Source organism: Oryx dammah, unplaced genomic scaffold, assembly GCF_014754425.2.
Source record: "Oryx dammah isolate SB20612 unplaced genomic scaffold, SCBI_Odam_1.1 HiC_scaffold_12, whole genome shotgun sequence".
In the NCBI taxonomy this organism is placed as follows: Eukaryota; Metazoa; Chordata; class Mammalia; order Artiodactyla; family Bovidae; genus Oryx; species Oryx dammah.
Window position 1 is genome coordinate 51,586,824 of NW_024070196.1, and position 13,670 is coordinate 51,600,493.

General features: G+C 52.0%; 1 protein-coding gene and 1 long non-coding RNA gene across 3 annotated transcripts in view; one reads left to right on the forward strand and one right to left on the reverse strand.

Annotated features, from left to right (window-relative positions):
* Positions 1-497: 497 nt before the first annotated feature.
* KMT5A (lysine methyltransferase 5A) overlaps positions 498-13,670 on the reverse strand; it is an 18,564-nt gene continuing 5,391 nt past the window's right edge. Inside the window, exons 2-8 of one of the 2 annotated variants that reach the window (XM_040250708.1) lie at positions 13,537-13,658; positions 12,286-12,442; positions 8,980-9,199; positions 8,511-8,598; positions 5,609-5,668; positions 3,169-3,359; positions 498-2,379 (exon numbers count right to left, since the gene is read on the reverse strand). In XM_040250708.1, coding sequence (XP_040106642.1) covers positions 2,169-2,379; positions 3,169-3,359; positions 5,609-5,668; positions 8,511-8,598; positions 8,980-9,199; positions 12,286-12,442; positions 13,537-13,658 — 1,049 coding nt within the window. In that variant the 3' untranslated portion in view covers positions 498-2,168. Of the gene's footprint in view, positions 2,380-3,168; positions 3,360-5,608; positions 5,669-8,510; positions 8,599-8,979; positions 9,200-12,285; positions 12,443-12,722; positions 12,743-13,536; positions 13,659-13,670 lie in introns of those variants that run through there. The other variant, XM_040250710.1, reaches the window with a different exon arrangement.
* Positions 12,747-13,670, forward strand: part of LOC120871100 — a 7,541-nt gene continuing 6,617 nt past the window's right edge. The window contains exon 1 of the long non-coding RNA XR_005722947.1: positions 12,747-12,874. This is a non-coding gene — a long non-coding RNA (uncharacterized LOC120871100). The remainder of the gene's footprint in view (positions 12,875-13,670) is intronic.

The following is a 13,670-nucleotide window of genomic DNA, read 5'->3' on the forward strand; positions in this document are numbered from 1 at the left end:
AAACAGGGGAGACTTCCTTCATGGTCCAATAGTTATCTACCAGTCAATTCAGGAGACACAGGTTCAATCCCCAGTCTGGGAAGATTCCACATACTGAGGAGCAATTAAACACATGCGCCACAACTACTGAGCCCAAAATGCCCTAGAGCCTGTTCTCCACAAGAGAAGTCACTCCAATGAGAAGCCCGCGCAATCAGAGTAGCCCTGCCTCATCACAACTAGAGAAAGCCTGAGTACAGCAACAAAGACCCAATGGAACAAACAACAACAAAAAAAAACAACAGGAATTCCCTGGTGGTCCAGTGGCTAGGACTCCATGCTTTGACAGCTGAGGGCTCAGGTTCAATCCCTGGTTGCAGACTAAGACCCCATAAGCCACATGGTACGGCCCAAAAAAGAAACAAAGTGCATTACCTTTTTCTACCACTGCTTTGCGAAAAACAACAGAATGACACAGGTAGCCTCGCCTGGCAATAAATATTTTAATTTTTGTTTCATTTTTATGACGACAAATAATTTTCAAGTTTATTTCCTTTTCTTAAATACAAAGCTAAACCACAAACAGGTACAACCAAGACATTTTATCTCACATTTACACACTCCCATCGGATCCTCCTCCAATTTGCTGACCACTGACCAGGCAAGTGTGGGATTGCTGGGTGGGGGTAGGCATGGGAAGGGGAAGACTTCCTTAGGTAGCACCGTCATGAGGCCGGGGCTGGGGGGCATTGAAGTTGAGGACAGGTTCTCATACCTGTCTCCATTCACATTTACCTGGGAGTCGGGGGTGGGGTGGGGTTGCGCCAGAGACCCCAGATCGCAGCTCTGGAGCCCCAGGCCCCTGAACTACAAGTTGACAGAAAGTGGGAGTCGGTCCCCCCTTCAGGAAGAAGCTACCCGCTACTCCTGCTGTCACAGTCGAGGTGAACACTTGGCCCTCAGCCATGACCCCTGGGCCTGCCAGCTCCCCTGCCCCCTGGCAGCTAGTGTAGGGGCCCTGCCTCTCGGGGCTTGTAGGCTCGCTCTTTGGTTCATGGCTGCAGCTTTACAGGAAGGACACCAGGTGGTCTGGCACATGGAAGCCTTGACAGCAGGTCTGGACTTTCAACCCAAGCAGAATCAGGTTGGGGTTGAGGGGGTGGGGAATTGGGTAAGTAATTTCTGGTCCCACTACAAAACTTTAGATTTTTGATTAGAATAGTGTACCATCTCATATCTCTTCTACAGAAGCAAAACCAAGGGTGGAAAAAGAAAAAGCCGAACTAAAAACAACCCAAAACAAAAACGCAGCCACTTCACTCACTTCAAGACCTATATACATGTAAGTTGTCTTCTGTGGTTTTTTTTTTGTCTTTTTTTTTTTTGATTTTTATTATTATTTTTTAAAATAAATTCAGTGTTCACATTTCTATAAAGAAACTAACCCAGTTTCGGGAAACCCTGCCCCTGCAAGGGCTAGGTAAGCAATGCTTGCCCCTGCCCACGTCTCCTTTGATTCCCCGCCCTGATGCTTTAAGGTGCCCGGAAAAGCGGCAGCCCGTGGAAGAGTAAATCGAGGCCTGGCCCGTGAGCCACCGGGTCAGTAAGCTTTCGAGAAAGCAGAGGGGAAGACTATCTTACTGTGAAACCTTTTTTTAAAAAATATTCATACACTTCAATGTGCGCCTGTCGAGATGTCAGGAAAAACAAGAGCTTGGGAACATCCCATCCAGGCTGTGGGGGAGGCAGTGTCTTCCTCGCGCCCACCTGGCACTGGGATGTTGGGGGCGGGGGCAGGTATGTGGGGAGCGGGGGAGAGAGTCCTGGCTCTTCGTTTGGAGGCAGGTGCGTCACCCGGCTTCCTAGTTCATGTTCGACTCTTTCCTCTAAAACCTGTGCTGAGTCTTGGACTGCATGCACGGGAAGCACAAACGTTCGACTTGTATGCAAAAAAGGTACAAAAACAACTAGAATATAAAAGTTTTGGTAATATAAGGCCATCTGTTCAAGTCCACCTTGGAAACCTGTAACAGATATTTAAATACTACAGTGAAAAGGCATCTTAATATACTTTTTTCTTAAAAACATCTGAAGTAATCTGCTAAGATTAAGTATGTAAAAAAAAAAAAAATCAATTCCCTTTGAGGGCACTTTGTCCTTAGAAGGGGGGAGGGGGCGGGACCGTTGGGTTAATGCTTCAGCCAGGGGTAGGCTTCAATGGAAGCCCGGCTGCGGTCCCCATAGTCATACAGAAGCTCCTCCCCGGCCTCAATGTCACGGGAGGCGATGAGGATGAGGTGAGGCACGCCGTCGATGTCGTGCAGTTTGGTTTGGCAGTTCCCACATTTACTGTGATTGATCAGTCTTCCCAGGCGATTCGTCTCTCGGGTTGCATCCACGCTGGCCGGGAGGGAGGGCGACAGAGGATTAAATTGATAAAGAGGCTTTTGAACCCAGTCTGAGTCAGGGCTTGCTCTCAGCTCTGGTGGGGTGATGGTGATTTATAGCCATGTTTTTGGGAAAGCAATTCAACTCAAAAAATATATATATGTAACTTTAAGAAACCAGAGGGGCGCTGGGTATGGCGTATTTGGGTGGGAGGTGGGGGAGTGTAGACGGGAATGCAAAAGACTCTGTGGAAGCACCAGAGATGACTGTGGAGTTCAGCATAATAAATAAATGAATAAAAATCAACTCTGTTGGTGAGGGTAGGGGAGAGGCTGTGCAGGATGGTGGGGGCAGGCGGGATATATGGAAACTCTCTCTACTTTCCACTCAGTTTTGCTGGGAACGTTACAAGTACAATCTATTAAAAAATAAAATAAAACAGTCACTGATATCGTCGCATAGGGGACAGAGAAATCAGCGATTCCCAGAGCTGCTCTGGTCACATGCCCCAGGCGGAAGGCCAGGTGAGCCCCTCTGTGGGCTTTCACATGACGGGTCCACTGCTTGGTGGCCGAGATTGCCTCCAGAACTGCTTCAATCACCAGAATTAAAAATGGAAGTGTTGTGTGTGTGGAGCGGGGGAATTAACGGTAGGAAGAGTTGCACTGCAGCTTTGAAAAATGGCAGCAAGCACCAAGCAAGAAGCTGGAGCCAAAAGAAGAGTCAGGATGCCCTTGGTGGCCCTCTGGTTGCACCTCTGCCAGGGTGGGGAAGAGCCACTTGAAGCCCCAGGGGACTTACCAGTAGGTTTTGCTCAGATACTGAAAATAGTACATGTAGCAGCCCGTGGAGGGGTCTTGGGCATACAGAGCCTCCCGCTTCTTGGCGTCGGTGATCTCGATGAGGTCCCCGTGGTATTCCACCACAAACTCACCCCGGGAGAACTGCTTGGTGGCGATGACCCCCCTGCCTTTGCCGTCAATGAGGTCAATCTGGTGGGAGGTGCCGAGAGGGAGGATTGGTTCATAAACAGCAACAAATGCCACCATGAGTGGCCAGCAGCTTGCAATGCATTCTTTGAACAGCCTTACTGCAGTAGGTCATAAAATCCACTCATTTCACACACATGGCTTGAAGGGTATCATTCAGCATATTATTGTGGTTTAGTCACTAAGTCGTGTCCAACTCTTTTGCAACCCCATGGACTGTAGCCCGCCAGGCTCTTCTGTCCATGGGATTTCCCAGGCAAGAATACTGGAGTGGGTAGCCATTTCCTTCTCCAGATCCCTGGGATCTTCCCGACCCAGGGATTGAACCTGTGTTTCCTGCATTGGCAGACGGATTCTTTGCTACTGGGCCACTAGGGAAGCCCATTCAGCATACACAGTTGTGCAACCATCGCCAGAATCCATCACCCCAAAGAGCTCCCTTGTGTTCGTTTGCAAAGCACTGTTATGTGGGATCCTGAGAGATCTGCTAGGTGGCTGCTGCCCCATTTTGCAGGTGAGAAAACCTGCAAAATTAGGGATTAGACAGGCAGAGTCATGTGTCCCTGGCCACCAAGCTAGGAAGTGATGTAGCACAGACTCAGAGCCACATTCTGGCCTACTCTTTAGGGGAAGAGTAGGACCTAACATTCTGAGTCTCTCCGTTAGTCCATAATGTACACGCCTGGGTTTCTCCTCACTCCGTTTTTTATTTATTTTGACCTCCTCCTGCACTCCATTTTAAATGGACATGGAGGGTGACTGGCTGAGAGGCCCAGAACTAAATTCAGATTCCCCTCAATGGCAGGTGGAACCTGAAGCTTCCCAGCCCCTGGGTCCTAGCCCAGACCCATCTGGCCACTACCACTGAGACCTCCTCCCCTCTCATGGTCCCACTGTGTCTGAAATATACTAAAATAGGGGGCGGCGCTAGTGGTAAGGAACCCATCTGCCAATGCAGAAGACATGACACCTGGGTTTGATCTCTGGCTCAGGAAGATCCCATAGAGGAGGAAATGGCAACCCACTCAGCATTTTTGCCTGGAGAATGCCACAGACAGAGGAGCATGGCAGGCCACAGTCCATAGGGCCGCGAAGAGTGGGACACAGCTGAAGCAACTGAGCACACGAGAGAAAAGCAAATCTTCCTGGGCATTGCCATTTCCCAGGAAAACAGTATAGAAAAAACGAGCCTGTCCTTTTAAAAGTTTCCCCAAGTGTCATGCTAAATGAAAGAAGCCAGATACAACAGGCTACACATTCTATGACTCCATTTGTATGAAATGTCCAGAAGAGGCAAATCCACAGAGACAGAAAGCAGACTGGTTGTCAGGGGCTGAGGGCAGGGAACGGGAGTGGCTACTGGTGGGTCCAGGGTTTCCACTTGGGAGGACAAAAGGGTTCCGGAACTAGATGGAAGGGATAGTTGCACAACTGTGAATGAAGAATGTACTTAATGCCACTGAATTTTACACTTAGAGAACGGTTACGATGGTAAATTACATACATATGTATAAATTTCATCGTGATTAAAAAGAAATATTTACTGGCTGTGTCAAATCTTAGTTGCAGCGCATGGGCTCAGAAGTTGTGGCACTTGGACTTAGCAGCCCTGTGGCAATGTGGGATCTTAGTTCCCTGACCAAGAGCTGAATCCGAGTCCCCTGCACTGGCAGACAGATTCTTAACCTGGACTGTGAGGGAAGTCTTTCGTCATGAAAAGTTTGCTCAGGGGCATCCCTGGTGGCACAATGGGTAGGCATCTGCCTGCCAGTGCAGGAGACACAGGTTCGATCCCTGGTCTAGGAAGATCTCACAAAGGCGGAGCAGCAAATTAAGTCCATGCGCCGCAACTCCTGAGCCTGTGCCCTAGGGCCCAGAAGCCTCAGCTACCAAAGCCTCGACACCCCAGAGCCTGTGCTCCACAGGGAAGCCACTGCAACAAGAAGCCTGAGCACATCACCTAGAGGGTAGCCCCCGCACACCACAGCTAGAGAAAAGTCCCTGCAGCAACGAAGACCCAGCACAGCCATAAATAAATGAAAAGTTTCCACAGGACAGTATCTCATTTCCCTCAGGAGGCATTCCCTTAAGGATACTTTTAGGGTTCAGTCCCTTGACAACTTGCAACAGTCTGCCTGGTCACAGCGACATCAGAAGATCTAGGCAGCCTGACTCCTGCACGGGCCTCTGGACCAGGGAGGGCGTGATCTCACAGCCTCAGCCTCCACACGGTGGGCCCTGTGGCCCCTTACCTTCATTCCTTCTTCCTTCCCACTTTCAATCAACTCATCTATTCTTTTCCTTTCTTCAGACTGAAAAGGGAAAGAAAAAAAAGAAAAAAGAAGTGCATCAGCATTCTCACCAAGGCCGCTCCGGGAGTCCCGGCCGCCACAGGGTCCACTCATAGTCAGCCTCCATGGCATCAGTCCCCAGGGATGTCCAGGCCACCAAGCCCCATCCTTTCCTCATTGCCTGTCTAAGGTGGGCCGTTCACCACCTGGCGTTCAGGTGGGCCAGGAGGGGGACGGGGCGCCTTGAGGGCAGAATAGGGCTTGTGGCAGAATGTGGCTTGGGGCTATGCTCCGTTTGGCCCACACAGACTTTTACAAAATATCTAAATTGTGGACATGTAAAAATCAGGACTCCGACTGTGTATAATATTAGCCAGGGCTAAATTGACCAGAGGCTGCGCCGCTTGGACAGGAGGTGTGTACCCACCATCGACCACGTCCACCTTCTGTTTGCCGTGGCATCTCCTGGCCGAGATCAGTACCTGGACGTAGTGAGCCCTCAAGGCAACAATGCCCCGCCCCCACATGCACAGGCACAACCACCTTGTTAACTAATTAGTTACAAGCGTGCAGAAGTAGATGGGAGTAATCATGGGAAAACTGGGATAGGTGGTGGGCAGTGGGGACAGGGACTTTCCTGCTGGGACGGAATGAGACAGAGGAGACGCGCTGGGGCCAGGTGAGACACTCTGAATGTGCAGCCAAGAAGTCCATTTTACTCTGCGGGGGTTTGGGGACATGCGAACAACTAGCTCCAAGCGTCCTAAAGAGGACTGCAGCAGTAGTCGGTCCTTGGGGGACCGAGGGCCTGGAAAGGGAGCAAGGTGTGAACCAGGGTGAGGCAGAAGGACTCGAGACGTGCCCAGCTGGAGTCAGCAGGCTACTCTGCATGCCAGGCCCAGGGCTGGGCTGGGCTGGTGATGACGCGGCCAGGGCATTGCCAACACTGCAGTCCCTGCCCAGTGCGGGCTGTCACCCACCCACGGCCGGGCCAACCAGAGAAGGGGCTCTCACAGCGAAGCAATGAGGGGTTCAGGGCATCTCTCCAGGGCCCTGTTTCCACTCTTTTGCCCTGGACTTGGACCTTGGACTGAGCCCCGCCTGCTTTGTCTTCAGCCACAACCAGGTGTCTTCGGGGCTCTTTGTTTTGCCCCAGCTACCCACACCCTCCCCTAATGCCCTGTCCACCTCGGCTTTGGCTGGCCCAGAAGGGCAGTCAGGTCAGGACCAGCCTCATCCAAGAGAAGACCCGGCTGCCCTGCCTTCGGGCCTCACCTCTGCCAGCCGCAGCCCCACCAGCCTGGCCAGCCATCACCTGGCCAGGATGCCCACTCGACCGAGCCAACACAAACGGTGGTGGGCAGAGCACGGCTCTCCCTGGCCCCTGGCTCTCCATCCAGCCACAGAGTGGGCCTGACTGCCTGCAGACCAAGCTTTGGGGAGCACTGCCAGCTGCTTTCCGCTCGCCTGCGGTAGAATTCAGCACTCTGGCAACACACCCACTGCAGCTTCCACTCCTCCAGAAAGCAAAGTCCCTGGTTTTTGTTTTCTTTTTTTAATTAAAAAAGGCCAACTCAGGCTTCCCCCACCCTGCAGCCCACAGCGGCGCTGGGTGGACCCCCAGGTTCCCTGTGTGGGCTCTGCGGCTCCTGACCGCAGCTGGGAGGTGTCCTGGGTGCTGGGGGCTGGCACCGCCTCGCCCTCTGCAGTGCTGTCTCTAGGCTGACCTCGCACAGCCTCCCACTGCAGGCAAACAGCTTGTAACAGCTTGTTCTTGGCTGAAAGACACTGCCTTTCTAAGGAAATACAGCCAGAGCTTCTCTCTGGGGGGAGAAAAATGACACCCTCCCCCCTTTTTAAAAAATGAAGTCTTGTCAATTCAAAGACGGAGACACAGAGATGCTGCCTCACCGTCTGTACAGCTACAGATTCAACGTCCAAATGCGGAAGAGTCTGAGGGTTGAGAGGCCAGGGTCTCCCACCTCCCTGGTGAGGGTGGCAGTCCTGAACGTTCCTCCCAAGCCTAGAGGTTGCTCTGCTGCCCCTGGGTGGGAGGGGGAATGGAAGCAGCTGGGGGCTGCAGGGCCAGGCCACACCCTGGGTTTCCCTAACAGAAAGGCAATAACCACACCTCATTGCATCAAATATTGATCAACTGTGCACAGCTCAGCATTCTGCAAACACGGCGGGTGGGGACCTTACAGCCCAGTTGGCCTTCCTGCCTGGTTTTCGCAGGTTCTGTGGCTGCGTGGGGAAGACCAGAGAGGAGCCCCGGGAAAGGACAACGCGGGGGGAGCAATGGTGACAAGGGGTAATAGGTCCTCACTGCGTCCCAGGCACGGTCCTAAGTGTTCCATGCGCGTTCACTAACATGCGTGACCCTCCCAACCACTGCACAGGGCTCGACTACATAATCTCATTTCACAGGACAGGCAGAGAGGCAGAGAGCAGTTAAGCCCTGAGGTCACACAACCAGGAAGTAGTTCCCAAGCCAGTGCTCTTCATCATCTCGAGACAGGAAACCTCGGGACAGCAGATAAACACGCCTTTAAGAGAGCACGCAGCCCACCCCACAGTCTCAGGCTCCAATGGCCCTGCCAAAGCCACTCTCCTTGGAGGTCTTGACTTCCCATGCCCTCCACTACAGGCGACAGGGCTCCTTCACAGAAGCATCTTAACTAAGCACTACAGTGACCCAAGGGAGTTATGACAACCCCCACTAGACCCAGGAGGACATCAGGGCCATGGAGGCCAAGAGACTTTTCCTGTGACGATGCAAAGAGAGCTCAGGTGGTGCGCAGTGAGCACTGCCCACTGGGCAATCCCGCCCCTTTGAGAGCCGAATTGAAACACGTGACCCTACCTGCAGCTCAGCCTTGCTCTTCCTGGAGCTCCTTCGCACAGGGTAGAAATCTGTGAGCTTGCGATTCTGCTGTGTTTTTCCTTGAGCTCTGGGGTGGGAAAGGAAGAGGAGGAACCAAGTGTTAGCGCCGAGACCATGTTCACAGCCAGGAGGCATGCAACCCTTCAGGAGCAGGCTCCTTGGAAATCGGGTCACTTAAAACACCTTTGTCCACTGTGGCCCGGGGTCACTTCAGCTCACCTGCCCACGGCAGCCTCAGAAAGAGTGCCAAAGGCAGGCTGCCTACTCTCAGCAGGGTCGGGGCTCTGGACCTGAGGCAGACCAGGACGTGGACAAGTAACAGTATCCCTGGTGCTGTCTCGGGAATCTGAGCCTTAACAGCTCAAAGGCCTGAGAGGGTGGGCGGCCTCCCCCCAGCTGGTACCCAGCAGGTCGCCCTGCGTGAGAAGTGGCTCCAGGGAGCACTTACTTTTTCCTGGGGGCCTGTTTGCCCCTGACGGACTTTTTCAGGGCCTGCTTGGCAGCAGCTGCATTGGGAGTATCACAAGACGAGGTCGGGGTTTTGGGAGGTTCTGCAGCTTCAGATTTTTGGTTTGGAAAAGGTGCCAGGGGACCTCTCCTGGCGTCTTTGATCTTCTGTTCCTCGGCCTTCATGGAGCTTCGTATTGCATTCCCAGAGTTTCTTTTCTCTGTGGGCAGAGGGTGGGGAGAGACAGGCTGACTCTGGACCTGACACCTCCCACTTTCCAGCCCTCAGCTGCTTGCTAAGACAGGCTCCGGGAGGAGACTGGGGGGATGGGGGTGGGGGCGTGTTGGGCAGTAGAGCCCTTGGGCTGTTAAGCCTGGTGTCCACTAACCAGTATCTTGGGGAAAAGATCTGGCTTTACTTTTTGACCCAGACACTAGGTAGAGCTTTTGGTCTCTGCATCTCCGCCCCCCCGGTCTTTCCAGCTTTGTTGAGGTATGACTGACCAATATAACATATTTGAAGTATTAGACTACGGTAAGTGATATATATATATATTGTGATTGGATTCTGCTCTTGTGATTAATCAACCCATCAGGTTGTCTGCATCTTGAAGGAAGAGCCTTTGACGCAGAACTGTCACAGCCAGCAACACTGGCATGAGGGCTCCATCGACGGCTTTTGAGGAAATGGGCTCCAGGGGGGAAAAGCTCAATTCCTACAGAGTGGGGCAGCACTGGTGGACGGAAGTAAGGTGATAAAGTAGAACCTCTCCCCAACAAAGACCTCTTCCCCAAGGGCTAGCTCCCTGGCATGATTCATTTCCGATTCTTTTTTTTAATTCCCTCTTCTAAGAGGGTCGAAGCATGGCATTCACAGCGGTTCTCTGCATGGTGCCCCAACAGCAGTTCATTCAGTGTGTTGTGTGGGACGTCGCCAATGACTTGTTACTAAAAATACTCATGGAACATCAGTATTGAACTGTTTTTTTTTTTCCTCCATAAAATTTTTTTACTTTTTAAAAATAAATACTACATTGCTGGTGGGAATGCAAAATGGTGCAGTCACTTTGCAAAAGAGTTTGGCAGCCTTCAAAATGTTAGAGAATTATCTGACTCAGCAGTTCTAGTTCTGGGCATCTATCAAGAAAATTAAAAACATATGTCTACATAAAAACCTATACATGAATGCCCGCAGAAGCTTATTCTTAAGAGCTAAAAAGTGAAAACAACTCTAATGTCCATCAACTGATGAACGGGTAAGTAAAATGTGGTCTATCCACACGATGGAATATTATTCAGCCACAGAAAGGAATGAAGTACTGACAGCCTACAACATGTATGAACCTTGAGAACATTATAATGTATAAGAGACCAGACCCAAAAGGTCACATATTTTACAACTCCATTTATATGAAATGCCCAGGACAGGCAAATCCAGAGATGGAAAACAGATCAGTGGTTGCCCAGGGCTGGGAGAAGGTAGGAATGGGGAATGACTGTGAATAGGTACAGGGTTTCTTTTTGGGGTGATAGAAATGTACTGGAGTTTGACAGAGGTGATGGCTGCACAAATCTGTGAGTATACCTAAAACCAGTGAACGGTACCCTTTAAAATGGTGAACGTCAGGATATCTGAATAATAGTTCAACAAACAAAAGAAAAAAATAAATACATCAGCAGCCATCCGGACCATTCTCCAGATGGTCCAGACAGACAGTGCTCCCTGACACACTGTCTTGAGTGGAATAAGAGGGAGTTAAGGCCAAGACGTCGGGCATAACCTTGGGAGTGGGTGGTGTTCATGAACATTAGCTGTCATGTAAGTCTGCGTCAAGGCAGGAAAAAGGACGAGAATCATGGATAGACGCCCGGTCTATGGGGGTCTCCTCCAGTGTTCATCTAGCCCCCCATTTCAACTGTCACCATGTAGCAACACTTTGAGTCAAATAAGCTAACTTGTGCCTCATGTCACCATTCAGGACAATCTATATCCCGCCCCATCCCAGAAGGGATGTGAGGCTGGCTTACGGCATCTAGAGAGAGGCCCTTCCCAAGTCTCAGTGTGGTTAGTGCTGGCCTAAGTGCTGTGGAAGCAGGGATGCAGGGAGGGGCAGGCTATGATGTGATGATGTGATGCTTCCCGTCCAGTGGAAAATGGGCTGACAGTATGGTGCGCTCACAAAGTCCCCCTCCCTTTTCTTTTGGCTGTGCCATGAGGCTTGTAGAATCTTAGTTCCCCGACCAGGGATTGAACTTTCTTCCTGAGTAAAAGCACAGAATCCTAACGACTGGACCACCAGGGAACTCGCTCACAAAGGCCTTTTGCACTCATGCTTTAACTGGTTTTCAGGCAGGACTCCTCTCTCCCACTGTACAGATGAAAAACTGAGGCTCAAAAAACCATAGCAACCTGCCTGTGACCCTTCCTTTCATAAATGGTAGAGCTAGGATTAGAATCTAAGTCCATTTGAAATAACATCACCAGGGGGAATCAGGCCAAGGGTTGGCTCCTGCCCCTGGTTCTCAGATCTGGACCAGAGGTTGGGCTACCCCATCCCCTTATGGCACTTTCTGTTAACAAATACAAAGCTTCCTTGTACAGCGCTGCGGGAGTAGCTGGTAGCTGCTGTTTCTTTAAGGCAAGTTTTAGAGCAGAGTAACTGGGGAAAGTTCACCACTAGCCCCCATCCCCACCCCCGCAACTTTAAAAGGGGATATTTGGGTTACAGCAAAGTTTCCAACAGGTTTCAGCATGTTTTGCAGGGCCAGACAGAACTTTTTTAACTGTTTTCTTGCTCAGCATTTAACTCTAAATCTCATTCTGGAGTACGCTGCTTCAGAGAGTAGCACTGAATACTTGAGTGGAAAGAACCTTTAGAACTGAGGTCAAGACCAGCTCATAAAAGAGAAGGAAGTCAGTTCCTTAGGTTCACACGGCTCAGCTGCAGTACAAGTGCCTGGTCTGGCCAACCCAGACTCATCATTTCTGTACTTTTAGTGCCTGTGAACCTCTCTAACGACATGCCAGCCGCCTTATTTTGGCAACTTGGCAAGAAAACCAAGCTTGAAGGACATGCTAACTCTTGTAAAAACAGGGAGAACCTGTCAGACCAACAGGGCACACGCCCTGGAACAGGCGGCTCTATTCCCCCATATCTATGTTTCTTCTCAGCAAGACAGGACATGATTCAAACTCTGCAAACTTTGGCTTGAAAAGATTGGATAAGGAAACCTAGCATATACACATTATTACTGAGGATGCAACCCCGTCAGCGGTGGATAGAGGAGGGCCATTTCAGAGGCTTACCGTCGCGTTTCCTGTAGATTCCGGCTAATGGCTTCCCCTGGCATTTGACTTCGTATTGTGCAACTGAGTTCTCTTCCTGAAGGGGGGAACGCATTCCAGAGCATTTGTTCGGGCTCATGTAGGTATAGATCTTTGATTGCCCGGTAAATACATTCTCCTAAAACGACAAATGCATATTCTGAAAGAGGCTTGAAGAAGAAGATCTTACAACATTTAGACGGAGAAGGGGCAACTGGAATCCAAAAGACAAAAAAAAAAAAAGGAAAAAAACATGGTTCAAAAACTGGGTTACTAGGGGAAGCCTAGTAGTGGAAGGCTTAGAATCCCCCAGGTCCAAGCTGGTCTCTAATTCTAGTCTGTTAAAGAGGGCAGGGGGAACATCTGGCCAGCAAAGAGAACCAGCTGTCCACAAAGACCCATAGAAGGAGGCAACCTACCAGTAACAAGAAGGTTAGAGTGACCAGGGCATACGAGGCCAGAATTGGAAGAGCTGGCCTCTGCGCAGCAGCTGACTGCCCTGGCAAGAGCTGCAGGAACTCCAGCACAGACAGGCCTCAGGGAACCTGAATAACCAGTTCTTGGACCTGAGGTCAGCTGGTAGAAACTGCCAAGACTGTCTGAGCCTTCTACGAGCCCAAGCCCGGCCCCTCTCAAACTGTGCAGTCCCCGGACTGCGGGACCGGGCTGCGGCTGGGGAAATTCTCTCAGGCTAACTAGGCGGGTGCGGAGCACAGCAGACCAAGGCATTTAGGGCGGTTACTCTACTGCGGTGGGCAGGCCGGTGGGGCGGTACGGGTCACCGCTGGTGTCTCTGGGTGTGGGGCCTCTCCTCCGAGTAAGCACAGACGGGAGGAGGGCTTTCCCAGAAACACTGCTGGAGGCCTTTCTGCCTGGTGAGCCATTCACCAAGTCAGCGAAGACCTGTGACCTCCCCGTGGGCCCCGGGCAGGCCCCGCACACTCTGGGAAGGCGCAGCCGCCACCGGGATGGCCGGGTCTCGGGGTGTGGAAATGCCATAAAGACACAAACTTTTCCGAGGTCAGAGCTTGCCAGGGTCATGGCGGAGCGAGTGGGGACGCCACTCCCAGGCAGGCAGCAGAAAAGGAAGCTGCCCGGCCGGGCGCCCCGCCCGCACCCCCGCCCCAGGGCCGCGGGCGCGCCCACGTGCTCTCGGAACTGGGCCCGCGGGGGCGCCCGGCCGCACGGCCCCTGGGGGCGCGCCGAGCGAGTGCGGGAAGGGTGCCTGCTTACCCCGTTGGTGCGGGGCCTCCCCGGGCCCCTCCGCTCCACCATCTCCGGGCCCGGGGCCGTCGCTGCCACCGCCGCCGCCGCCGCCGCCACCTCCACCGCGCGGGGCTTGGACATCTTCCTGCCTGGAGAGGGGG